Raw genomic sequence first — 26,463 nt, 5'->3', positions numbered from 1 at the left:
AGGACAAACAACCCTGCGCACACACATTCATACCTAAGGGCAATTTAGAAACAATACAGTCATTTTTTTTTGGACTCGGGTAGGAAGCTGGAGTACCCTGAGAAAACTTACACATGCATGGGGAGAGCATGCACGCTCCATGCAGAATGACTACACTCTGGGAGTCAATCCTAAGAGCTTTCTCCCTGCAAGGCAACAGTGCACAACTGTCCCATCGAGATGGAATCCAATTAGATCTAATTTTAGTCAGTAAATTAGCAAATGAGACTTGTGATGTCACAGGTCACCCTAATTAACCGGATTTAAATTAAAATATTTTTATAAATGCAGTAGATAGTACTATGTTTTCGCTCTTCATCTTGTCAGTCACAGACGACCCCATAATTCCTGGACAACAGAATGCCGAAAAAGGTCGGTTCAAGGATTTTATTTTTATGATTGAAAAAGTAAATAAGAAGCTAATTGTCAAAAGTTGTCAATAAAATCCAGCATTCTTTTCACTAAATATGCTTGCCCATTTCATCTGTGTAATGGAGCAGCAACATGGCAAATGTAAAACAAATATGTTATATATTTACTTATTGTTCAGGTCAAACAGTCCAGATGGATTTCGAAGCTTTGGTAAGTTTAGTTTTGGAAATAAAGGTAAAAGTAGCTTTCACATAAATCAAGAATATACTGTTTGTCCTTTAAACAGTAGGCCTACATATCTTATTTAGAAGGTCCAGGTTTTGAAACTTTGTTGCAAAAGCAATAAAAAAAAAAAAAGTTGTTTCAAATAAATATTGCAAATTATAACTATCTTCCAGTGTTGCAAGATTGTGCTTCTTTTTAACACGCTGGGCTGGAAAAAACTTGACATCATTAATCAGTGACACTCATTGGTTAATCAAGTCTCACCATGCAATGATATTGATCCATGTCAATTTTAAACGCCCCAAATGGGGTCAAGAGTTCATCTACACGGATGTGTGTTGGCCTGCATTGTAAACCGAAAATCTGAGCGCAACTTCATAATTTAATAGAACATGACACCACAAAACATAAGTCCCGTAGAGTTAATGAAAAGGAGACCGAAAACGCTGTAAACAGAGACTTTAACATACTTTAACAGTATGTTATTGTATGGCTGTCGGAGATTACTGAAGACAATGTGGGAGAATTCAAAAATGTCAGCGGTTGCCATGAGGGTATGATGTGTGTTGGCTATTTGGCTGCTTGATTGCAGACTTTTTGTGAAGCTGTCTGTATAACTTTTTTTATTTTAGTGCAACTGCGTGTTCTTTATTATGGGTGTAAACGTTTTACGCTTTTAACAGGAGTTTGAAAAGAAGTCAAGTTTTGGGCTGTTTTTTATTGAAGTGGGCTAGTTTTTTACGTTGTGTTTGGGCAGGAAGCTGCCAATCAGAACTGGCAACCCTGCTAACAACATTGCAATTTAAATTTATAGGAAACGTAGACTAAAATTGGACAAAAACTAAACTGACAACAGAAGACTAAACTGAGACTAAAACTAAATTACATTCTAGTCAAAAGACAAAGACTGAAAGAAATGTAAGATGTGCTAACCCAAATTAGCAATGCTAGATATAAAGCAAAACCACTTATAACATTAGAACAAATTTAATATGCATTAAAAATTGCAGGCAGTAATTCACACAAATTAAAACGATGATATTAGAAAAATGTTTCAAACTTTTAATAAATATACAATAGGCAAAAGTGTACACTTGAAATACTTTTTAAGTTTCTCTCCTCTGTGGGACAAGTGAGGGCCACGTTTCCGTCCATAGTAGTATAATTTAACAAAATGTTGATTAAGTACACCAACACGGCTGATCTGAGGTCTTCGCTAACTTGTCATAAGCATTTTTTTGTCGCTCCGCCGTGGAAGGTGAGGGCGCTCCTTCTAGCAGACGGCCGCTTTTTTAAAAAAAACAGACAGTCTGACCCCCTCATCAACAAGCCACTTCCTCTTTTGTCTAATTTCATGGCGATCGGGAGAGAGGGAACACCACCGACGGACGCACACTGTCTCAGCACTCCTGAAAGAGTTTATTTGGGGTAAATAACTGCCATTTTACTACACAACTCGCTTATTAGCGGCAAAGTACGACAAGTTGTATTGGTTTTTTGAGCGGCTTTTAATCTCCTTGCAAATTGAATGTTTTGCTCAGCTTCTGGGTCACACATTTCACATTGTAGCGCCACTCGCTGATAACAAATCGGTCGAAATGGGCTCCCCCTCCGCCTGCATCTCTCCCACAGACCCAGCCACACCACACTTAACGGCGATGGCTAGCTAACGTTAGCAGCGACATAAACGCCTCACATGTCGTCGCAAAAAGAACTGCTTACATTTATTAACTTGGTGGCAACAACATGATAAGGAATACTTTATTTGTTCAGCAGTTCATAAAGTTTTTTTTGCTTTCTGAGAATGTTCGCCACTTGTAGTACTGAAGTGTTTGTGTTTGGGTTAGCGGGTAGCTAGCTGTCGTGCTATGTATTTAGTTAACTTGGATAGCGATTCAGAAGTTTGTACTTGGCGAACAAGCTAGAATTGTCACGTTGGGGTAGAATTAAATCCACACACAACTTTTTCACAAATAAAATATTTCAAACTGTATTTAAATATAGATAGGCACCATTCATTAGAACAACTCCGCTGATTGAAAGAGGGGAAACAAGCTAGCTAGCTTCGTTAGCTACCTAGTTGGTTAACGGTAACCTTATCAGTAGGGATTTCAGTATACTTCCCTACGTTAACGTATCCGCTCATTAGCGTGTATCTACTTTTTGATCTATTTTCCCGTTAAATCCGGAGCACACATCTAGTTCCACTTCAAAAAACAAAGTTATTCTAAGTTCCTAGAAAGTTTATCCAGGTTTAACAGTAAAGAACAGAAGGCCAGAGACACTTAAGTGAATAATGGCTGGTGTAAAAATTGCTGTTTAACCACCCGTTCTTCATCAGGTGCTTACAAAGAACATCATTTCACTCAGGTAGAAGGTATAAAGAAATGCCATTTTGCAAAGAGTGGGTGTTTATATGGGACTTACACTTAGATGCATAAAAGGGGATAATCTCGTAATTCCTCCATTTTCTATTTCTCAATTCTAATTTTGAAAATTCATTTGAATTTAACTATGTGTAATACTGTATCTACAACACAATGCCTTTCCTGGCTAGGAATAAATGGCTTTTGTTCTCATTTTATATTTAATAACTAAAATGCACACAACGTAATAAGATTGTTCAAATGTTTGCCTAAGTAAGACTTTGAATGTTACTAAGAAATGTAGTCTTCCTCGTGTTCTTTCTCAAAGGAATTTGACAGAGATTAAAAAGATTTAGTTTGCTTTTATTAACATTGGCAACATTCAAATTGTGTACTGCTGCACTTTGCATTTGGGGAAATAAAATATCTTTGCAAAACTGTTCGATTGCTTCATGTACAGTGTGAAACATGACTTAGGAAGAAAATCATAGAATAAACTACAGCATACTAAATTCAAGTGTGAAAAGCTACTCTAATAAATGAAAATAAAATAAAAATATCAATGCTGGATAATAATAATACGTTTTTTAAAGTTTTGTCAGGATTTTGTTTCTTAATAAGTTGCCTGCAGAGATGCCAACTGCATGGCATAAGTGTGATCTTAAGTCTGTTTGCCTTTGCTTTCTTTACAGTTTAAAATAAGTGGTCAACCTTCCTGGCAGTAGAAACGTTTTCCAGGTGAGTTGGTTTGTAAGTGTTCTTATATCCTTTAATTTACCTGGATCTCAAATAATCTGCTTCAGTTCATGACTGTACAAACTAACTTATCACTATAGTGTATCCAAGGTGGTCTTACAGGGCGGAAGCTTACATGTTGACATCTTGTGTCTTTTAATTTTCTTTTATTAATGTAGCTTAACTTTAAACTGGATGGGATGTTGTTAACAAATAGGATTCGCAAGGAAGGTGTGCAAAAACTGTTCAGTTCTGCTTGTTTATGCAACACCTATCGACATCAAATGTCATCTAAAACGTCTTTACAAGACAAAATTTGCAACTTTGAAATCCAGTTCCATCCAAATTTGTACATTAGTACAATTTATCCTTATCCATCCTGCATTCCAGAGGAATCCCAACAACTTATGAGTTGAACAACTCGCAGTGATATCATACACTCCTCCCTCTTCCGTCCATGTTTTTGTGCTACTTTCAGGTGCACCACCAAAGCTAATTTCAGCACCAACCATGCCACACAAAGAGGAATACCTGATGTTGGATATTTCATTTTCAGCTTGTTCTTTTTGTCTTTTAACAATAAGGCACTAGCAATAAGGCATTCTTTCTCTCACACTCATGTGAGGGAAAGAGTCATCAGTCATTTTCTACCGCTTATTCCATAGTGGGTCGTGGGGGAGCTGGTGCCTATCTCCAGCAGTCTATGGGCGAGAGGCGGGGTACACCCTGGACAGATCGCCAGTCCATCGCAGAGCAACACACAAACACTCATTCATACACCTAAGGGCAATTTAGAGAAACCAATTAACCTAACAGTCATGTCTTTGGACTGTGGGAGGAAGCCGGAGTACCCGGTGAGAACCCACGCATGCACGGGGAGAACATGCGAACTCCATGCAGAAAGATCCCCGGCCGGGAATCGAACCCAAGACCTTCTTGCTGCAAGGCAACAGTGCTACCAACAGCGCCACCATGCAGCCCATGCAGGAAAGAGTGTTTTTTTTTTTTTCTCCATTTGATGGCCAAACTTGTTATTGACAATTCCATTTAACTTTGGCAGGTTGGAGACCATTATTATGCAAGTTCAAACATGCAACCGTTTTTCATCCATTACTACAAACCCACAGCATTTATCTCATTTCAATAGATTTCTACTGAACTATGGCCCATTTGTGTACAGAAGACTCCACTCGTGTATTATGCCGTACTCTATATCCTATGTTTGTCATCCACTGTTGAGGATGTGAATGTAGCTATGCAAAACAATGAGCGTTATGTGTTCCTCTACTGTCTGAAAAAACATGATACTGATTTAGTCATTTGCCAATTTTTAAAAGCAGAAAATGTATTATGGTAAAAAAAAATTCAGTCTTCTGACTGTATTCCTTATGCCATTACCTAAATGATAAATATCAAAATTTCTTTGAAAAAAGGTAAAAGACATTTTTATACCCTTTTTTAATCTTTTATTTGTCATATTCCAGATTACGTTTGGTTCAGCTCATCAGTGGACAAGTGTGCATGTCAAAAATCAAATAGTTTTTTATTTGGGTTCTTAGACCCTATATGATCAGGATTTTATACTGGGTCTTGTTTAGATGCGAAGCACTGCATTTAATCTCCAGGAGATTCCACTCATCCTATGTCTGGAAAAGTCTTGATTTATAATTCAAATTCAGAGGAATAAAGTACACTCCCGTCATTTTTCCCATTGTCGTTTTTTTATGCTTTGAGCTCCTTTTTTTTAAATTATTACCTAACAAGCTAACTTTCCCTCTGCCTTTACTAACTGGATTATCTGTTTGTACCTGTAGGTGATACTAGGTGGACATCACTACAGGGCCTCCTCTAGCTCTCAGATCTGTTCTTCACTGTCCCAGGTTAAGACTCCTTGGTCTATGGCTCTGATGGACAAAACCAAACACGTCAAGCGGCAGAGACTTGACCGCATTTGTGAGGGTAAGAATGCATTCTTGCATATAAAGCAGAAAGGCTTATAAAGAATCTTGTGTTGGAGCCAAATACGATATCTTTACCTTAGAATGAATCTTCGTTGCCTTGTGTTCTTATACTAACCTGGTGCTAGTTTCAAAGACCACTTGGAAAATAGGATGACCAAACAAAGTGATGATTTTACTTCTAACTTTAAAAATTTTTTTTAATGTAGATTCAAGTTTTTTGCACTCTTGCATTCTTTTTTTAAATAATTTTTTCCTATATTCTTTGAATATTGTCTGTTTAGAATGGCTGTTTGCTTCAGGTTTATGCAGTCAACTTGCTTGATGGGTTCTCCCCACCCAGTGTTGTAACCATGATTAGTTTTCTTCTGTGCTGTTTATGTAATTTAAGTGTTTGTCCTAAATTTCTTTGCAAGACGTATGGTGATTTCCTAGTGAAGGTTATAGAAAATAAGTTTTTCTTTCCCAGTTGATGCAGGTAGGGACGGTGAACTGCATCCATGTGTAATGGATAGTTTTTTAAGATGTTGTATATGATGATGTGAATCTGACATAACTGTGCACAAAAATGAAGGTAGCTCTCTGGGAGTGTCCCTGGAGACCGGTGAGAGGGAGAGGGCAAGGTGAAGGCTTGTAGCCGAGGCTACTGGGAAACGGGCCAGCTGTCTCTTTAAAAAATGACAACAGCCCAACCCGCCCTAGGCCTGGGCTTCAGCTATGCTAATGAGGTTAGTGCTGGTTGGCCGGGTCTGTATGGGGCGGCCTGTGATTGGATGCTGGCCGTGGGGGAGGGTTGGGCGTGGATGACAGCTGGGATCCAGTCAGCCTAGAGCAGGCTGGCAGGAGAGAGGGAGGAAAAATAAGAGCGGTAGAGGGAGGAAGACAGGCTGACAGACTTCACAATGCAAGGTTAGGCCCACTGCCCATGTGTTTTCTGTTTTTAAGTGTGTTTTCTTTTTACTTTCGGGAACGTTGTGTGTCGGGGGGGAAATCTATGGTTTGGGTGTGGCGCAGCAACGTGTGCGTGTTCTGTTTCCCTTTCATACTCGGTGTGGGTTGGTGCTGTCGTAGCCGTTGAGAAGGAACTGAATAAGCGTGTGTCTAGCAGCGTCTGGGTGGAGTACTGCTGCTTGCTGCATTATCATCGTCTGCTGCCCCTCCCCCCCTCCTCTTACTCTAAATACGACCAGGAGGAGAGGAGGAGGGAGTTGAGGGAAGAAAGGCAAAGGGAGGGAGAATGAATGAACCTCTGAATGAATTGTATTGTGTGTCTGGCCATGCTTGTTCTTCGTAGGCCTTGGTTATGCCAGCGTCTTTTTACACAAATTACTTTCCATGCAGCCTCACTTGGTTGTAGATTTTTCTGAGGAGCTCTTTGTGACACTCCATAGTTTATCTGCGTAGCAATCGTCCCTTTGTATGTTCTGTGTTATGCAGTCGGCATGGCAGCATTATTGAGCCATCTGCAGTTAATGTGAATCACACTCCTTAATGGAGTCCACTATTATGCACTTTCAGTGACTGTATCGGACACGTATGCCTGGATTTTCTTTCTCCTTGCTTTTATTCTAGTGAGGAATTCAACCAGTAGATGTAACCTGTGGATAATTAAGTATGGAGCAACATTTGGATCTCCTGATCCATTTTTTTTTTCTTCCAAAACATAAAAATCAAGATTTTAAAAAAAAACAAATTTCTAAAAATGAGGATTTAATTAGTTTTAGTTAGTTTTGGGGGGGCATTAAGGGTGATTTATTGTGTTTACTTTTAATAACAGTAATATACCAATTGATTGCTTTAATCAATTTCAACATATTCGACAGAACATTCCTGCAAAATTATTATTAATCCCTTCCCTATTTTTTATGTATATGTTTTTTATGTATTTATGTTTCTGTCAACATTTTCCATCTTCATCCATCTGTTTCTCTCCGTCTCTCTATCTTTATCTGTTATATATGTATTTACATGCTTACCTACCAGGATCAGTCTTGTACAGCCAGGGGGAGTATTTCGTCTCTGACAGCCTGACTGGGTCAAAACCTGTCACGCAGTGACGTGTTGGGGCGGGGCCTGAGGCACTTTTCTGTAGCTTGATACAGAATAGAAGAATGAGCTCTGCTATCCTCAGAACGCTGGGGGTGTTTGAGGAACGCAAATACTTCAGCTTGATTTGCAGGTGGTCGACATGTTTTCCGGCGCGGTCTGTGTCTACTGGCGGGATGCGTGTTAACCTGTGTGCGAACACATGTCGCGTCCGGGTGAAACGTTGCCGTGAATGATTCAGAGAGCTCAATAGACAGTTTTGTGAAGTAGCAAGATCATTTGACTTGTCTCCTGAAGGGACAATGTATGGATGTGTTTTCTATAGGAGAGTAACCGTAAAGGATTTCTGTTGTGATCTACGTTGTTTAGAAATACATTTTAAATAATTATTAACTTGACTGTCTGTCAAGGGGGAACACTGTTAACATCTTTAAAGCTTGCAGTTGCAATTTGTTAAAATGAAAAAATTAAGCTATCCTTAGCGGATACAACATAATCCATCTCAAGATTAAAAACGACAAATTGTAAATGCAACACAATGAGTTGGAGATCTTTGTACCTTGATATAGCAACATAAAGTCTTCAAAATACACAGCTGATCTTATCAGGTGAAATGATCACAGAAATCGATTTTAAGGTACTGTAACTTCTAACCTGATCTTTAACTTTAATGCTGATTTTTGTTGATGTTAAATCATAAAAATGTTGAAACACTAACAGTGGTCTTTGTATCTTTACAAAATAATAAATATTGAAATGTCAAAATCTTTTTTTGTTTGTTTTAAGTTGAGAGAGAATAAAAGTATCGTCACAAACAAAAGAAGCTGAAGATGTAGTATGTTATTATAATGAGGTAAACAACTCTTATGGATGACTGCTCTCGGTTAAAAAAGTGATGGACATAGACAATATCTTTTTATCTTGTGGTTCGTCTGCTACTTTAAGCTTTTGTTTATATAATCTAAGCTTCAGTGTCTTCTTTTTGGGTTCCTGGCCCAAAAGGTACAGCCAAGGTATAAAATCTGAATATTCATAGGTGTCAGAAAATGAGGTCTGTGAACAGTTTTGGGGGGATTTCATGTTAGGACTCATCCTAAAGTCTTAACATTTTAAAAATACTGAAAGGCAGTGATCCTTAGTTTGTTCCTGGATTCCAGTAAGGCCTGAAAGCAGGCTGAGCTGTTTAAAAGGCCCATCCTGGAAACGTCTGGAGTCCATGAAATGGAAAAATGTGCAGGAACCCTGAATACTTGATTTCCAGCCTCAGCTACCATCACCCCTCCTCACCATCAGTCTCGCCACCACGTCCTTCCTTCTGTCCAAAAACGGTTCCGGCAAACGGCACTCCAGCGCTCATGAAATGCACACCTCCACGCTGCAGCGACAACATAACACCGGCAGAAGATAATCTCATGTGAAACAGAAACAAGAAGCGGTGTTATTAAAAAAAAGAAATTTAAGTGATGAGTGTTTGTGCAACACTTTGGCAGAAATGTGGCATTAATTTGTTTTGGCAACTTTGCGTCGGTTGGCAGAACGGTGAGTGCCTACGGTTGATGTTTGCAACCAAGGGGTGTGTGTACTGGGGAAAGAGGGTAAAATAACTGGAACAAGTGACTCTTCCAGACATGAGATGTAGGTCATAACTACCCTCCACGCACCCACCCATGACCTCATGAACCCCCTCCCCACCTCCTTCCAGACATCAATTAGTTTTAATTCACCCCTCCTCCAGTTGTAGCACAGCATCACCTCTCCCACTACCTTCTAGGCCCCCTCCTCCCTGTGTCTGCTGTCATTCGGTACCCTGGTCAAGTTCCTAGAAACAACACGAGTCCACTTCATTGACCCAAGTCTCATCTTTCCACCGCGAAGACGCAGAGATCGATCCATAAAGTTTAATTTAAAGACCACCGGATTCCTGGATTCTCTTTCAGAGATTTAGTTACACATAACATGGCAGTCATACATTTTCCTCTTTGCTGGTATCGGAAAAAGAGAGTCATGCACTCTTACAACTTATTATTTTCTAAGGAGCCATGTCTTCAGCAGTTTGTGCTGGGAATTTTTTTTGTACATCACGTCGAGCAGAACAGACGTGGAAAAAGCAGACTGACTCACTGGCCTTCAGCTCATTTAGTCACCACATGTGGTAACAGGCCATCCAGATGAATAAGACGTTAGTATTGTTCAAAATGTTGACTGTGTAGAAACCTTCAAAAAATTTCTCGTTTTCCTATAAATTGTCATTTAACCTTTGACCTCTCAGGCCTACAGTAGGGAACTCAAGTTATTGTAATTTCTATATTAGTATTTAGACAAATTCAGTGATTTTAAAGTAAAAGTGGAAGCTTCCACATCTTTAGAGGGTCAGAAATATCACAATCCAAATATTTTCAATATAACGCCTAGATAAACTGTCCACAAATGTAATGGAGCTGAAGATCTAATTGGTTCCCCTGCACAAGTCAAGTCCAGACCAATCATCTTTACTTTAGCGGTGTTGGTCTCACAGGCTCCACATAAAATAAACTAATGTTGTGCTGTAGCACAGGGCTATAAAATGGTTGTTTTAATATATAAAATGATTATTGATATATGGAAAGAATTATCTTCTGAATGACATGCTTTTTTTTCTACTAGATATTTAGTATATTATTTGTTTATTTCCAGTTTTATCTATTTTTTTTTTGTTTCAAATAAAATGCTAACATAAGGTAGTTTTTAATTTCCCATTTTATGTATTCAATAATTATCGTTATATAAGACCGCTATATCTATTATGGGATTTCCAATTAATATATCACATGTGAACTTTATTTTGTGTGAAGAAGAATCTTTTTTGGTTTGTGGCAGTTGTGGTTCTCCATAAATATCTGAGGTGAAGCTTTATTGTGTTTTTACCTTTTTTCTAAAAATAAAAAAATAAAAACCAAGCAGTTAATTTCAGAGTTTATATTGAATAAAGCTTTCAAAACGCAACAGGTTAAGATTTATTCTGAGTTAACTCTCTCATCCTGATTCACTCAGGTATCCGACCCCCCATCCTGAATGGGCCGATGCACCCGCGGCCCCTGGTGGCCCTGCTGGATGGGCGCGACTGCACTGTGGAAATGCCAATCCTCAAAGACGTGGCGACCGTGGCTTTCTGCGATGCCCAGTCTACACAGGAGATACATGAGAAGGTAGAAAGAATCAGTTATGAACATCAATGGTTTATGAAGTGTTCACATTGTGACCGCCTCTGTTAAACAGTGAAGAATTTAATAAGCCGATCATTCAGATAATTTTGGAGTAATCTGTCCTCTGCAGGTGTTAAATGAAGCAGTGGCTGCTCTGCTGTATCACACTATAACTTTATCCAGAGATGACTTAGAAAAGTTTAAAGGCCTACGAGTCATTGTTAGGATTGGTTCCGGCTTTGATAACGTTGATGTCAAAGCAGCTGCTGAGCTTGGTGAGATGATCGAGTTTACAGAATAATATCACAGACCCAGTCAGATTTAGGATTTAACGATAGATGCTTATTGTCTCCATCATCTAGGCATCGCTGTCTGTAACGTGCCTGCAGCCTCGGTGGAAGAGACGGCCGACACGTCGCTATGTCTGATTCTCAACCTGTACAGGCGGGTCACCTGGATGCACCAAGCCCTGAGAGAAGGGACCCGTGCCTCCAGCGTGGAGCAAATCAGGGAGGTGGCTGGAGGCGCTGCTCGAATCCGGGGGGAAACGTTGGGCATCATCGGTCTAGGTGAGGGAAGAAGGTTCCTAAAGTTAATCGAAGATCAAATGAAGCACACGACTTGCAACCGATTTGTTTGGCAACCTTAACATCCCCGTGTGTTGGTAGGACGTGTTGGCCAGGCTGTGGCTCTGCGGGCCAAGGCGTTTGGATTTAACATAATGTTTTATGACCCATACCTGCCTGACGGTGTCGAGCGCTCGCTGGGCCTCCAGCGAATGGCAACGCTTCAGGACTTGCTCATACACTCTGACTGCGTGTCTCTGCACTGCAGCCTCAATGAGCACAACCACCACCTGATCAACGACTTCACCATCAAACAGGTCAGTGGAAACAAAACCGGTTCACAATCAGAGCTGAGTGTTTTTTTTATCCTCAGTTAATTTTGAAGTGTCCTGTTAATTAGATCTGAAGGCAATGAAACATATAGTGGAACATCCTTAAATAGCATCAGATTCTTAACCTCTTAGACTCTATTTGAATGGTTCTAAAAATCTACACTATGGTACTGAGAGAGTAAATGAATGTGGAACGCAGCAGAAAAAAAAAGCTTTTCCGCCTGAACAATTGCACTTTATAATCTAATATTCTTTTTAAAGTAGTTAAGTAGTTGCAATACATAATATCTAGCAAACCACGATACAGTTTGAATAAGTCTGAGCATAAACTATATTTACAAAATGAATAAAAATTAGGCAGATATATCTGTAATTTTACACAGAATCAATAACAAGGTCTTGGCAGAATGTATTACAGAACTTTCTGATGGTGGAATTTCGTAATCAGGATCACTGGTGTCCCAGTCTGTACCCAGTCAGTTCTTCTCATTGAGGAAAAGTTGACAGGACACAGACTGGCTCCGCTATCAGCTTCCATCATATCCAGCATTGGAAAACTTGTTTTGACCCGCCATTAATCTCTCAAGTAGTGAAAGATGACAAAATAATAGTTGAAGTACCATAACATAACACTCCTCTGTGCGCTCTGCGCAGCATGCGTAAAAGTGTCCAATTATCCAGGCAGATTTTAAGTTGCGCATGGCAGTTTCTCAGGAGCCAGTTTGGACGGTTGATGCTCCCATCGGATCGTCGGAGCCAACAGAATCCAGGGGTGTTTACTACAGTCATGTTTTCAATGCCATTGACCAATCACAGCAAGGGAATGAAGTGTCGCCATTTTCTACATGGTATCTAGGAGACCAAAAAGCCAAAAACAGTCAGGAATCACAGCAGTGTGACGCAGGGACAATGGATATCAGGAGCCTAGTGGGAATACAGTATATACTTTAACAAAAAGTATGACCATGAAAAAGCAAAGTTGAGACGTTATGTTTTTGGCTTCAGGAAATAAGCCTTATTTTTCCTCTTTTTCGGCTGCTGGATTAGTGAGTTTTGCACGTAGAGAGGTGATACTCATACTGTTGGAAAGAGCGCAGATTGGACTTTAATTTGGAAAGTTGCTTTTGTGTGTAGGATCGTCATTGCTGTGTGTTTTTTAGAGTATGCGTATTTTCTTTTTTTTTTTTTTGCATTTAGCTGCTTAGTCTTTGAACTAGGTCTTGTTGAGGTGGAAAATGTTTTTTTCTATCATTTAGATGAGGCTTTCCCTGTTAAGTGGACATGCATATGTTGGTTAATGTATATTGTGTGTTTGAAATGATTTTCCTGGTGGAAGCTGCTGCCCACGGTACCAGGGGCACTCGGGTTATACGGGTTAAGATTTAAAAAGCTTCAATAGCAACAAATTAGGACAAGTGACTGATAAAGCCCTTTTAAAAACAGCTGTAGGATGACATCACTGTAACAAACAGCATCATTTTACCCCTGTGATTAAAAAGTTGTTTTAAAATATCAGTTTTTGGCAGTTTATTCCACAGTTTAAGAGCAGCTACTGCTACCTGGTCTCCCCTCTTTCAACCTGGACCTGGAAATAACAAGATGTTCTGCATACAGTGGTATGCTGAACAATGTTAGAGTACGTAGAGTTAAAAGGTCACTTGGCTAATAAGGCGCCAACACACTTATAAAATTGTCAAAGTTATTCAACAAGGCACAAGCAGCCAGTATAGGAGTAATGTAATCTTTAGCCTGTTGGACCAGCTGCTGTACCTGTGACACTTGAACCAACAGCAACATAGTCTTGCGATAGTCTTTACCAGATAAAATGAAAGCATGAACAATCTTTTCAAGGTCATATAACGAAATGGCTTAACCTTTGCAATCGATTGCACCTAAAAGGAAAAGAAAGAAAAACAAAAAAGGGTTGAAGTCTTGGCTGTTGGAAGGTCCAGAACACAACATCTACATTTTCTTCATCAAATCTTCTATAAATAAGAGTTAAATCATTGTAATGTTAATAATTTAATAGCAATATTATCCTCTTAATGAGAAATAAGAATAACATTGTCCGCATTTTATTTGTGTAAGAACTTTTTACTAATCTGGTAGGGGGGCAACAACAGATAGAAAGAGCTATAGGCAGCCCACACTACTTTAAAGTTATCTGTGTGAATCCACAGAATTAATAATTTATTTTTTACAAATTTGGACTAAACTTGATAATCTCTTGAATTAAAATGTAAAATAGACTGACCAAATGTTATGTGGATATTTCTAATACTATTTAAAACATATTCTATGTTTTATATTCTATTTGTGAAAACACAGAAAAAGGAGCGATTTTAATGCTGTTTGACACTAAATGATCTTTTGAGTCAAGATCATAACTTGATTGTTAAATAAATAAATAGTTTTATCAACATACACTTGGTGATCTGTGAAATATAAACTCTTAATTAAAACTGCTAATCTTAATACTGATTCTGGCATTGGGGCATTTAATGGGGTCTCACTTTAAAACTGCAGTATTGCAAAACTGTTCCACTGATTATACAGGTCCTTCTCAAAATATTAGCATATTGTGATAAAGTTCATTATTTTCCATAATGTAATGATGAAAATTTAACATTCATATATTTTAGGTTCATTGCACACTAACTGAAATATTTCAGGTCTTTTATTGTCTTAATACGGATGATTTTGGCATACAGCTCATGAAAACCCAAAATTCCTATCTCACAAAATTAGCATATCATTAAAAGGGTCTCTAAACGAGCTATGAACCTAATCATCTGAATCAACGAGTTAACTCTAAACACCTGCAAAAGATTCCTGAGGCCTTTAAAACTCCCAGCCTGGTTCATCACTCAAAACCCCAATCATGGGTAAGACTGCCGACCTGACTGCTGTCCAGAAGGCCACTATTGACACCCTCAAGCAAGAGGGTAAGACACAGAAAGAAATTTCTGAACGAATAGGCTGTTCCCAGAGTGCTGTATCAAGGCACCTCAGTGGGAAGTCTGTGGGAAGGAAAAAGTGTGGCAGAAAACGCTGTACAACGAGAAGAGGTGACCGGACCTTGGGGGACCTGTGGAAGCAGTGGACTGAGTCTGGAGTAGAAACATCCAGAGCCACCGTGCACAGGGGTGTGCAGGAAATGGGCTACAGGTGCCGCATTCCCCAGGTCAAGCCACTTTTGAACCAGAAACAGCGGCAGAAGCGCCTGACCTGGGCTACAGAGAAGCAGCACTGGACTGTTGCTCAGTGGTCCAAAGTACTTTTTTCGGATGAAAGCAAATTCTGCATGTCATTCGGAAATCAAGGTGCCAGAATCTGGAGGAAGACTGGGGAGAAGGAAATGCCAAAATGCCAGAAGTCCAGTGTCAAGTACCCACAGTCAGTGATGGTCTGGGGTGCCGTGTCAGCTGCTGGTGTTGGTCCACTGTGTTTTATCAAGGGCAGGGTCAATGCAGCTAGCTATCAGAAGATTTTGGAGCACTTCATGCTTCCATCTGCTGAAAAGCTTTATGGAGATGAAGATTTCATTTTTCAGCACGACCTGGCACCTGCTCACAGTGCCAAAACCACTGGTAAATGGTTTACTGACCATGGTATCACTGTGCTCAATTGGCCTGCCAACTCTCCTGACCTGAACCCCATAGAGAATCTGTGGGATATTGTGAAGAGAACGTTGAGAGACTCAAGACCCAACACTCTGGATGAGCTAAAGGCTGCTATCGAAGCATCCTGGGCCTCCATAAGACCTCAGCAGTGCCACAGGCTGATTGCCTCCATGCCACGCCGCATTGAAGCAGTCATTTCTGCCAAAGGATTCCCGACCAAGTATTGAGTGCATAACTGTACATGATTATTTGAAGGTTGATGTTTTTTGTATTAAAAACACTTTTCTTTTATTGGTCGGATGAAATATGCTAATTTTGTGAGATAGGAAGTTTGGGTTTTCATGAGCTGTACGCCAAAATCATCCGTATTAAGACAATAAAAGACCTGAAATATTTCAGTTAGTGTGCAATGAATCTAAAATATATGAATATTAAATTTTCATCATGACATTATGGAAAGTAATGAACTTTATCACAATATGCTAATATTTTGAGAAGGACCTGTAGATTATAGATAATTTGTGACATGGGCAATCTTTGCTCTTGTTATGAAACCAATAAAATTAGGTTTTCGGTTCCCTCCCCTATATTCTAGCCTCACCCCAATAGTTAAATGTTTGTATTGATGTTTATTTAGTGTTCCAAGCCTGCGGAGGGAGCGCTATCGCACCTTTGACCACAGTGAATTTTGAAGATTTTGTCTGGGAAATCACAGATCATATAAAGAATTGTGCTACCTAGGTAAATAAATTTTTTTTTCCCCAAAAATGCATAAAATGTTATGTTCAGTCTCAAAATGGGAATTAACATTTTTCCTTTGAAAAAATAATTGGTCTAAGGACATGGGATTTTTGTATCCTACGTCTGTAATGAAGTGCTTCCTCTAATAATATTTTACGACTTTAAGGAGACACTGGATTCTCCATGATTTTTCTCCAATGCGTTGTAATTTGTTACAACGCATTGTAAAGGCCAAGCCTATGAGGTCTAAGTGCTTTTGTTCTAACTTGACACTATGGAAAATGCATTCATATGAAATGGTCATAGCATGCTGGATTGGCGAGGCGTGTGACTTGGCATGCTGGGAGGGGCAGGGCGGGGCCAGGGATGGACTTGCTGGGTAGGCTTCATAACTTCTTCATAACTGTTTGCAGTTCTAGTTAAATATTGGTGTTTGATCTTTGGCCATTGTCAATATACGGTGGGAAAAACGAGTTTTTGATATACTGCCAATTTTGCATGTTTTCCCACTTGCAAAGCATCAGAATCAGCTTTATTGCCAAGTTTGTACATACAAACAAGGAATTTGACTCCGGTACACTTTGCTCTTTGGTTTTGTTTTTGTATTACAGAATATACATATTTACAATGTACAATATACACATATATATAATAAAAAGGTGCATTTGCAACATCTGTATGCTGTTGTTTTGTATTCTATTAAATGTTCAACAGAGAAACAGCCTGGGGGAAGAAACTGTCTCTGTGGCGGCTGGTTTTAGTAAACAGTGCTCTGTAGCGGCAGCCTGAAGGTAAAACTCTAAACAGTTTATGTGCAGGGTGTGTGGGGTCAGCAGAGATTTCAGCAGCTCTTTTCCTGACCCTAGACCTGTATAAGTCCTGGATGGAGGGAAGGTCAGCTCTGATTGTTCTCTCTGCAGTCCTGATTATTCGTTGCAGTCTGGACCTGTCCTGTTTTGTGGATGAGCCAAACCACACTGAGATGGATGAAGACAGGACAGACTGAATGATGGCAGTGTAGAAGATGAGCAGCAGCTCCTGTGGAAGGTTGAACTTCTTGAGTTGCCTCAGGAAGTACAGTCTCTGCTGGGCCTTCTTTCGAACAGTGTCTATGTGTGAAGACCATCTCAGGTCCTCAGAGATGGTGGTTCCTAAGAACCTGAAGTGGTCCACGGCCAATACAGTGTTGTTGAGGATGGTGAGGGGGGTGTATGGGGGGGGTGTTCTCCGAAGGTCCACCTCCATTTCCAGTCTTGAGTGGGTTCAGTTCAAGGTAGTTCTGACCGCACCAGTGTACCAGCCGATCAACCTCCTGTCTGTATGCAGACTCATCACCGTCCTGGATCAGTCCAATGACAGTGGTGTCATCTGCAAACTTCAGGAGTTTCACGGACGAGTCCAATGAGGTGCAGTCATTTGTGTACAGAGAGAAGAGGAGTGGGGTTAGAACACATCCCTGGGGGGCACCAGTACTTATTGATCTGGTTCGGGAGAAGATGCTCCCCAGTCTCACCTGCTGCTGTCGGTCCGTCAGGAAGCTGTTGATCCACTGACAGGTGGAGGCTGGGACGTTGAGCTAGGTGAGCTTCTGGTGGAGGATGTCTGGTATGATGGTGTTGAAGGCCGAGCTGAAGTCTACAAACAGGATCCTGGCGTACATCCCTGGGTGGTCGAGGTGTTGCAGGATGAAGTGTAGACCTAAGTTAACAGCATCATCTGCTGACCTGTTTGCTCTGTAAGCAAACTGCAGGGGGTCCAGCAGGGGGCCTGTGATGTCTTTCAGGTGCTTCAACACCAGCCGCTCAAAGGATTTCATGACCACAGGCGTCAGGGCTACAGGCCTATAGTCATTTAATCCTACGATGGTGGGTTTCTTGGGAACCGGGATGATGGTGGATCGTTTGAGGCAGGAGGGGACCTCACATTTCTCCAGTGATTTGTTGAAGATCCTTGTGAAGATCGGAGCAAGTTAATGTGCGCAGGCTTTCAGACATGATGGGGAGACGTTATCAGGTCCTCCAGCCTTCTTTGTTTTCATGCGCTGAAAGAGCCTGTTTACATCTTCCTCTGAGACCTTTAGTGCAGGCAGAGGATCTGATGGTGGGGGGTTGGTAGTTTTACGGGTCAAATTTGTTCCTGAATGGGATGTGGAGGGGATGATTTGAGGTGTGAATAGCTTCTTGTCATGTCTGCAGTAGAAGCCATTCAGACGGTTGGCCAGGAGACGACTGTTCAGGATGGGTGGGGGGGCTCCTATAGGCAGTCAGGTTTCTCAGACCAGTCCATACAGCTGAAGCATCACCAGTAGAAAGGCTGTTCTTGAGCTTCTCACTATAGCTTGTCTTGGCTGCTTTGATCTCTTTTGTTAGTTTGTTCCTGGCCTGCTTGTACCGCGCCCAATCTCCACTGCTGTGAGCTTCTTCCTTTTCCCTGCGCAGATTCCTGAGATGTGGAGTAAACCATGGCTTATTGTTCCCAAAGGTGCAGAAGGTCTTGGTCTGCACACATGTCCTCACAGAAACTGATGTATGATGTCACCACATCAGTTAGTTGGTTTAAGTCAGTGGCTGAGGTTTCTAAAACAGTCCAGTCTGTGCATTCAAAGCAGGTCTGTAGCATCTGCTTTGATTCCTCAGTCCACTTCTTAACAATGTGAACCACGGGTTTGGAAGCTCTTAGTCTCTGTCTGTAGGTTGGGATGAGGTGGATTAGAGAATGATCTGAAAAACCCAGAGCAGCCCTGGTAAGCATGTAGAAGTCTTTAATTGTTAGCATAGGTACTCACAGTTCCTGTGAGTGACAAAAATCCAGAAAACAAGACTGTGTGAGCTTTAGGTAATTTTATTGTATTTGATACACCGGAAAAGCAAAACTTAATATTCGGTATAGAAACCTTTGTTTGCATTTACAGATATCAGATGTTTTCTGTAACGAGGTTTGCACACACTGCAGCAGGGATTTTGGACCACTCCTCCATACAGATCTTCTCCAGATCCTCCATGTTTCAGGACTGTTGTTGGGCAATACAGACTTTCAGCTCTCTCCAAAGCTTTTGATTGGGTTCAGGTCTGGAGACTGGCTGGGCCACTCCAGAACCTTGAGATGCTTCTTACGGAGCCACTCCTTCGTTGCCCTGGCTGTGTGCCTGGGTCGTTGTCATGCTGGAAGACCCAGCCACAACCCATCTTCAATGCCTTTACTGAGAGAAGGAGGTTGCTGGCTAAGATCTCCTGATACATGGCCCCATCCACCCTCCCCTCAATACGGTGCAGTCGTCCTGTCCCCTTTGCAGAAAATCATCCCCAACGAATGATGTTTCCACCTCCATGCTTCATGGTAGTGATGATGTTCTTGGGGTTGCACCCATCCTTCTCCTTCCTCCAAACACGGCGAGTGGAGTTTAGACCAAAAAGCTCTATTTTTGTCTCATCAGACCACATGACCTTCTCTCATTCCTCCTCTGGATCCTCCAGATGGTCATTGGCAAACTTCAGACGGGCCTGGACATGCTCTGGCTTGAGCAGGGGGACCTTGGGTGCTACTTCTAGCATGTTGCTAATGGTCTTCTTTGAGACTGTGGTCCCAGTTCTCCTCAGGTCATTGACTAGGTCCTGCCGTGTAGTTCTGAGCTGATCCCTCACCTTCCTCATGATCATTGATACTCCCCGAGGTGAGACCTTGCAGGGAGGGAGATTGACTGTCATCTTGAACTTCTTCCATTTTCTTAAAATTGCTCCAGCAGTTGCTGTCTTCTCACCAAGCTGCTTAGCTATTTTCCTGTAGCCCATCGCAGCCTTGTGCAGGTCTACTACTCTATCCCTGATGTCCTTCCACAGCTCTCTGGTCTTGGCCATCGTGGAGAGGTTGGAGTTTGTTTGATTGAATGTGTGGACAGGTGTCTGTTATACAGATAAGAAGTTAATGCAGGTAATGAGCGGAGAACAGGAGGGCTTCTTAAAGAAGAACTAGCAGGCCTGTGAGAGCTGGGATTCTTACTGGTTGTTAGATGATCAAATACGTATATCATGAAATAAAATGCAAAATAATTACTTAAAAATCACACAATGTGATTTTCTGGATTTTTGTTTTAGATTCAGTCACTTCCAGTTGAAGAGTACCTATGATTTAAAAAAAAACAACAACTTCTACATGCTTTGCAAGTGGGAAAACCTGTATCAAATACTTGTTCTCCTGACTGTAGTGATCATGATCAATATCGATATTTACAGATAAGAGACTACTATGAGAAAGAGGTGAGGACTGAAATAGGTACAATAACTGGAATATTTCAGAAGGCTTTTGAGGGGAAGAAATGTAGAGTTATTTGGGTACTGTATCGGGGGTTGATCGGAGGCAGGATAACATCTATTGTATATATTAAAGAAAAATGGGAAAAGGAACTGCAGGAACATATAAGTGAGGATGAATGGTTTAAAATCTGTAAAACGTAGTGTACAGCCACTTGCTCCAAAGTTTGTAGAGAATTCAATTGGAAAAAATATAATCAGATTTTTTATAACCCCAAAGATTAGAAAGAGGATGAACCAGCTCTCAGCCATGCTGGAGGCTCTGCAGTCAGATGGATGTAGGCCACACCCACATATTTTGGTCCTGCCCAAGATTAAGTGGATACTGGGATAACATATGTTATTTTGAAAAAAATACTCTGATATGGAATACCTAGATCATGTAAGGCACTGTATTTGGGGTGTCTTACACATGATATAATTCAAAAAGAAGTTGTGTACCTGGTAAAAATGTTGCGTACTGCAACTAAAAAAGCCATCACAAGACTATGGTACAAAGAAGATCCACCAGCTGTGGTGCGGTGGCTGGGCATCGTGGAGATTTACGTGATGGAAAGACTCACTTATAAACTGAGATTCCAAGAAGACAAGTTTGTTGAAAAATGGACTGATTATAAAAACAAGGGTAATACCGCCTTCACAACAGGCCAAAATGAACATTGACGTGGAAAAAATGAATATGGATGTATATATGTTGATACCTCTCCACTGTAATTGTTTAAAGAAATGTTCAATAAACATTTTCTGCCTTTATGGCTGGTTGTGCTGGTAGATTGCTTAATCATGTTGCTCTTATTACAGATGCGTCAAGGCGCTTTTCTGGTGAACACATCGAGAGGCGGACTGGTGGATGAGAAAGCTCTGGCTCAGGGCCTGAAGGAGGGCCGGATACGTGGAGCCGCCCTGGACGTTCATGAAACAGAACCCTTCAGGTGAGTGCTGCATCAACACCAGAGTTACTCATGCGTACATATCAGAAAACATTAACAACCTTATATTCTTCTCAAGTTTTGCAACGGGCCCCCTGAAGGACGCCCCCAACCTGATCTGTACCCCTCACACATCTTGGTACAGCGAGCAGGCTTCAGTTGAGGCTCGTGAAGAAGCAGCCAGAGAAGTGCGCCGGGCTATCACTGGTAAGCCTTAGGGTTGTAAAAAATATTCAAGATTTTTGAAATAATCGAAAGTATTTGCTTTCAACGAGTTTCTGTAGGAAAGTTTTAAAAATAAATTGTCTATGTCTTCCTCAACCCGGAAGTAGATCTGCATCATGGAAAGGTTCATTAGGTTCTCCAAGTTTTCCACGACATGCTTTTTTGCAATATTAAAATACCCTTACTAAGTATAAAAGGTTGTAATTTAAGCACTTTTGTCCAGAGTACCTTCCTGCAGTCACAGGGCGCCGCCATATATCCAGTCAGTGGCGGAAGTCTCAACTGAAAGTTAGTTAAATCATTCGCTTGGAAAAAAAGATCTATATACTGTATAATGTTAGCAAAGCTAATTATTAGCTAATGTTAGCCCAGACCATCGAGTCAAGCGGAGAAACAGACTTCAGGACACATGATAGTATTCATTTCATGGCATAAATCTGTACCACGCTCATTGGATGTTAATTAAAATACTAATAATCAGATTGGTTCTGAGTAAGCAATAAATCACATGAAGAGGAAATGTCCAAAACGTCTGGTTGGGACATCCGGTGTATACTGGATATATGCTGCAGATGGGTCCCTCTCACAACCCACATCACAGGCAGCTGGTCATGCTGCATCTGTTTAGTAACTCTTTTATATTTTCAATAAATCAGAAGAGGATTTGGTTGATTTTCTTACAGTCTTCACATCTCTAAAGACCTGCAGGGTTTATACAGTTGTGAAAAGTCTGTAAAAATATGGAATTATTTTATATTTTATTTTATTCTAGATGAGTTACAAAAAAAAGATCGACAGTGGAAAATATTTGCTTTCCCATTTTTCGGTAGAGATTTGGTGTTTTACAAGAGAAACTGCAGTGATTTAAAGGTAAAGCACCAGTTCATTGCTTCTTAGAAGGAACTACCATTTTTTATGATATTGCAATGATGAAAAAATACCACATTTTAGTTGATATAAGTTTTGCAACTTCTCTAAAACATAGACTTTAGAATGCTAAAAACAAACTAAATCTGTGGGACAAAAAAACTCATTCTTCAGAGAAATTAAAATGAATTTTTCAGCATCATCTGCTACGGTATTCTCTCTTGTTGCCTCAACAGTCTGATTGAGTAAGAAAACCCACCAGTCATAATAAAATAATGAAAACAAATGAAATAAACAAATAAATAAATAAAACAGATATGTAGCAATGAAATAACAAAAATCAAGGAACATTTCTTAGTCATTAACCTGATGGCTTGCTTTATTGGGAAGGAAAGGAAATTGAAAAAATCATTACAGTGGGCTAAGTCATTAAAGAAGAGCTGGTCACAGCACATCAGTCAGCATTAATTGAAGGAATTTTACACATACTAATGTGTCTTTGATCATTATGGCCACTTTACTGGATGCAAGAAGCCTAATTTGTAGTATTCAAGTGGTCTTAGGCTAAATGTTTTGAACTCTGAATGGAAAACGTGTCATTTTGAAATGGAAAACGTAGAGAAACCCTGGAAGTGACCATATGTTTTCTTTGCTCCAGGTCGTATCCCAGACAGCCTGAAGAACTGTGTCAATAAGGAGTATCTGATGGCCGCCTCCCAGTGGCCCAGCATGGAGGCAGCAACTGTTCACCAGGAACATAATGGCGTCTCCTACAGGTGAGAACAGCTAACTGAGATAACATGAAGCTTTGTTGGCAGGCTGAAAAAGGATCTTCTCGTGCTGTTTCAGATTTCCTTCAGGCCTGATCGGCGTGGCAGCAGCAGCAGCAGTGGGGAGCCTCTCAGGAGCAGGCGCAGGCGTTGAAAGCCTGGTTTCAGGAACCCTGGCACATGGCATTGCCCCTGTCTCTCACCCCCCTCACGCCCCATCTCCGGGGCAGCCGACTAAGGCTGAAGCCGACAGAGACATCCCCTCCGACCAATAGCCCCCTCTGCCAGCTCTGGCACATTCCGTCATCTCTGGAAACCAAACCCCCCCAGACCCCTCCTCCGCCTCACCCATTCAGGATCAGACACAAACCGACCCTCCAGTGCACGGGAAGCACCAGTCTGACCCATCTTGGCTCTAGAGTCGTTTGAGTGATCAGACAACCAGCCCAGGAGGGACCCATCTACACCGAACCATCATACTCACATGCCTCCATCCTCATCTCACCCACCACCCACCTTCAACCATCAGACCCCCACAATGTCAGCAATAACTGTGTTCTCAAGGATTCAATTTTTGGATTGGTTTTGCTTCCTTAGCTGGCTGTTGTTTTAATGGAAAGTTGATCTTTTGTGGTTCTAGGTGTTGCTGTTTTGTTGACAAGAATTTGCTTTTCCGACATGAGGCTTTAGGCTGCTGCCTCTAGCAGAAACAGAACAGCTGAAGCTCCACTTTGTACATTAATGGCTCGTGTTACTACTCTCTTCTTCTGTTGTTGTTGTTGTTTTTATTTTTGTTTTCCTGCCCCCTTCTGCTCGTATTGTGACTGGGGACACCGCCTATGAAAGTAAACCGGACAGAAACTAGCTACCCTCTAACCCTTCATCCCGTAAACCTCCTTGGCACTGTTGTAACCTTGCTCAGCAGAGGGAGTTATAATGCAGTCTGTGTGGAGCTCTCTTAACTGTGAAACTCTATAGCGTTAAAAACCATTTAAAGAGTGAAACCCCCGTGTTTCTCTGTCCGAGGCATACCTCCCCGTATTTACTCAAAAGGTTTCTGGCAACAAGCAGCTAGAGAGAAATCCATTTGATCTTGGTGCCGTAAAGGAACTCAAACGCAAGCCAGCAGAGGGCGCTCTCTGTCCGGCCTCCCATTAACAGATCATAGACATTAGTTTAAGTGACAACAGCATAATAAACACGGCGAAATTGACTTTAGATTTGATTAGCTTTTCACCACCACCACCCTGCACATCCTCATCATCCTGTCTTCCCATAGCCCTCCCAACACACATGCACACAAACCAGTATGCATCCACCAGTTCCTTCAGGTGTGAGAGGACAGCATGGATCAGATTCCCTGCAGGATCCAACAGCGACTAGCGTTCCTGCATGCTTGCATCTTAAAGAACAGTGGTGTGTGTCTATGTCTGAGTGTTTGCTCCCTCACCCTGTCGTCGTTCCAAAGGAGTTGTCCCTTAAAGTTAACTCTTAAAACGCTGTTGCCCTGGAGTGAAGGGAACACCTTTCTAGTACCTCATTAACAGATATTGAATGTACCGTGCATACCCTATTAATTTTTATTTTTCGTTTTTGTACAGATTTTCTAGATTAAATTGTAGCAGTCATGACACAATTTAAAAAAAAGGAGAAAAAATAAGCCCAGTCGGAATAAATTTGCAAACAACTACTCAGGTGTCAAAACCAATGTGCATCTGTTTGCCTTTTTCACTCAGTTCAGCACAATTTTCAGACTTGAGGCTGTAAAAGTGATTACATCTTTAAACATTAGCCAATGAAGTGAAGTAACTTGGACTAGGACCGTGATAGTACATGCTTAAGTTTAACCCCCTCCCTATCAAGCTGCTGTCTTATTGTGCATGGGAAGTCATTTTTAAGGGGGAAATGAGACCCCCTCCCCCCATCAAACTGTTTTTTTCCTTTTTTACAGTCGTAGTCCGTTTCCAGTGATGTACAGTTTGTCCCCCTCAGAGTCTATGAGCGACAGGTGGCTCCTCTGTCATGTGATAAGTATATATTTTTAAAGAAAAAAAAACCCATAGTTTGGATTATACTCTTAAAATGTCTTGTTGATGACGATGATATATATTTTCCAGTCCAGCGGTTCACTGTTGTTAAAGCTGTTTAGTTTTTAAAGGATTTGCTCTCCGTGTTCGACATGTTGTACTGAAACATTTCTGAGAAAACGAGATCCCTGCCTGTTTCTCCTCCTCCTCTCTTTAAATTTGTCGTTTCTGGCTTATTTCCTGCAGGCCTTACTTGTTCTCTCCCTGTTACAGTAGCTAGTATAGAAAGTTGCCATTGGAGCCACTCACTGCCTTAATACAGTTGACCACAGCAGGCGAAGCCATGAGACGACAACCGGCCCCGGCCTCTGAATAAAACTCCTCGCTCCCCTGACAGGCCTGATATTACTGCACCATGCATTTCCAGTTTCAGTGAAGAACCGCGTTTAGCCTTGTTTCAGCCTGCACTGCTCATTCTCCCGCCACAGAAACCCAGTGTAAGCTCTGACTTTGCATTTAGATGAATATCTTTTATTCTGTCGGTTTGTTTCAAGCAGCTCTTGCCAGCTGTTTCGGTGCAGCAGCTTATATTTAACCCTTGGGTGCGAGACCACACCGCCACTTTCACCCACTGTGCTCGATAAGGACGGCGCAGCAGACACTGACGTAGTTTCAGTGAGAGTTGGTCACTTCTCTCTCCTCTCTCTCAGGGTTCAAATGCACACATATCCTCCAGCAGTCGCCCTGTGTGTCCTGTCCCTCAGACTGTTGACCCGACCTGCGTCCTCACTGACCTCTCGACCCTCGTTCTGAGCACAGACCTGAACCGGTTTTTTTTTTTATAGCACTGACATCTAACCAGGATTGAATGAATGCTTGAAAGTGACTGTGTGTAATGTTGAAATTGAGAAATGTATTTTTACAACATGTGAACATTTTTTTTCCCCCCTCCTTCAATCACTCTCATTGTGAATTATTTTGTTTCTTTTCTTTCACCAGACTGCAAAAACACCAGAAAAAAATCTGTAACTAGGCTCTTAAGCTTTATTTTTTGTTTTTGTTTACTTTTTTTATTAGAAACAATCATGTTTGTGATGGTAACCTCCAATGGTAAACTCAACACCGTATTTTAATAAAATCCTAAAAAATTAAA

At 41.0% G+C, this 26,463-nt stretch overlaps 1 protein-coding gene across 2 annotated transcripts; it reads left to right on the top strand.

Annotated features, from left to right (window-relative positions):
* Positions 1–1,949: 1,949 nt before the first annotated feature.
* On the top strand, positions 1,950–26,463 carry LOC124860628 (C-terminal binding protein 1). 2 transcript variants are annotated; one of them, XM_047354082.1, is made up of 11 exons: positions 1,950–2,064; positions 3,695–3,740; positions 5,552–5,696; positions 10,772–10,926; positions 11,054–11,198; positions 11,286–11,492; positions 11,592–11,806; positions 21,294–21,424; positions 21,501–21,628; positions 23,172–23,289; positions 23,363–26,463. In XM_047354082.1, the coding sequence occupies exons 3-11, from the start codon at positions 5,636–5,638 to the stop codon at positions 23,556–23,558; spliced, it is 1,356 nt and encodes a 451-aa protein (XP_047210038.1). In that variant the 5' UTR covers positions 1,950–2,064; positions 3,695–3,740; positions 5,552–5,635; the 3' UTR covers positions 23,559–26,463. The 2 variants fall into 2 exon arrangements, with proteins under 2 accessions (XP_047210038.1, XP_047210039.1); XM_047354083.1 differs by lacking the exons at positions 1,950–2,064; positions 3,695–3,740; positions 5,552–5,696 and adding an exon at positions 6,479–6,604.

This window comes from Girardinichthys multiradiatus, chromosome 23 (genome assembly GCF_021462225.1).
Source record: "Girardinichthys multiradiatus isolate DD_20200921_A chromosome 23, DD_fGirMul_XY1, whole genome shotgun sequence".
Classification (NCBI taxonomy): Eukaryota; Metazoa; Chordata; class Actinopteri; order Cyprinodontiformes; family Goodeidae; genus Girardinichthys; species Girardinichthys multiradiatus.
Note: the sequence above shows the minus strand (reverse complement) of the source record. Positions and strands in the feature narration are given on the sequence as shown.

Excerpts from the sequence above, each read along its gene's own strand:
- LOC124860628 (XM_047354082.1), top strand. The coding sequence starts at position 5,636 with ATGGCTCTGATGGACAAAACCAAACACGTCAAGCGGCAGAGACTTGAC. Across the intron at positions 11,807-21,293 it reads ACGACTTCACCATCAAACAG|ATGCGTCAAGGCGCTTTTCT; the intron begins GTCAGTGGAAAC and ends CTCTTATTACAG. Across the intron at positions 21,425-21,500 it reads CATGAAACAGAACCCTTCAG|TTTTGCAACGGGCCCCCTGA; the intron begins GTGAGTGCTGCA and ends ATTCTTCTCAAG.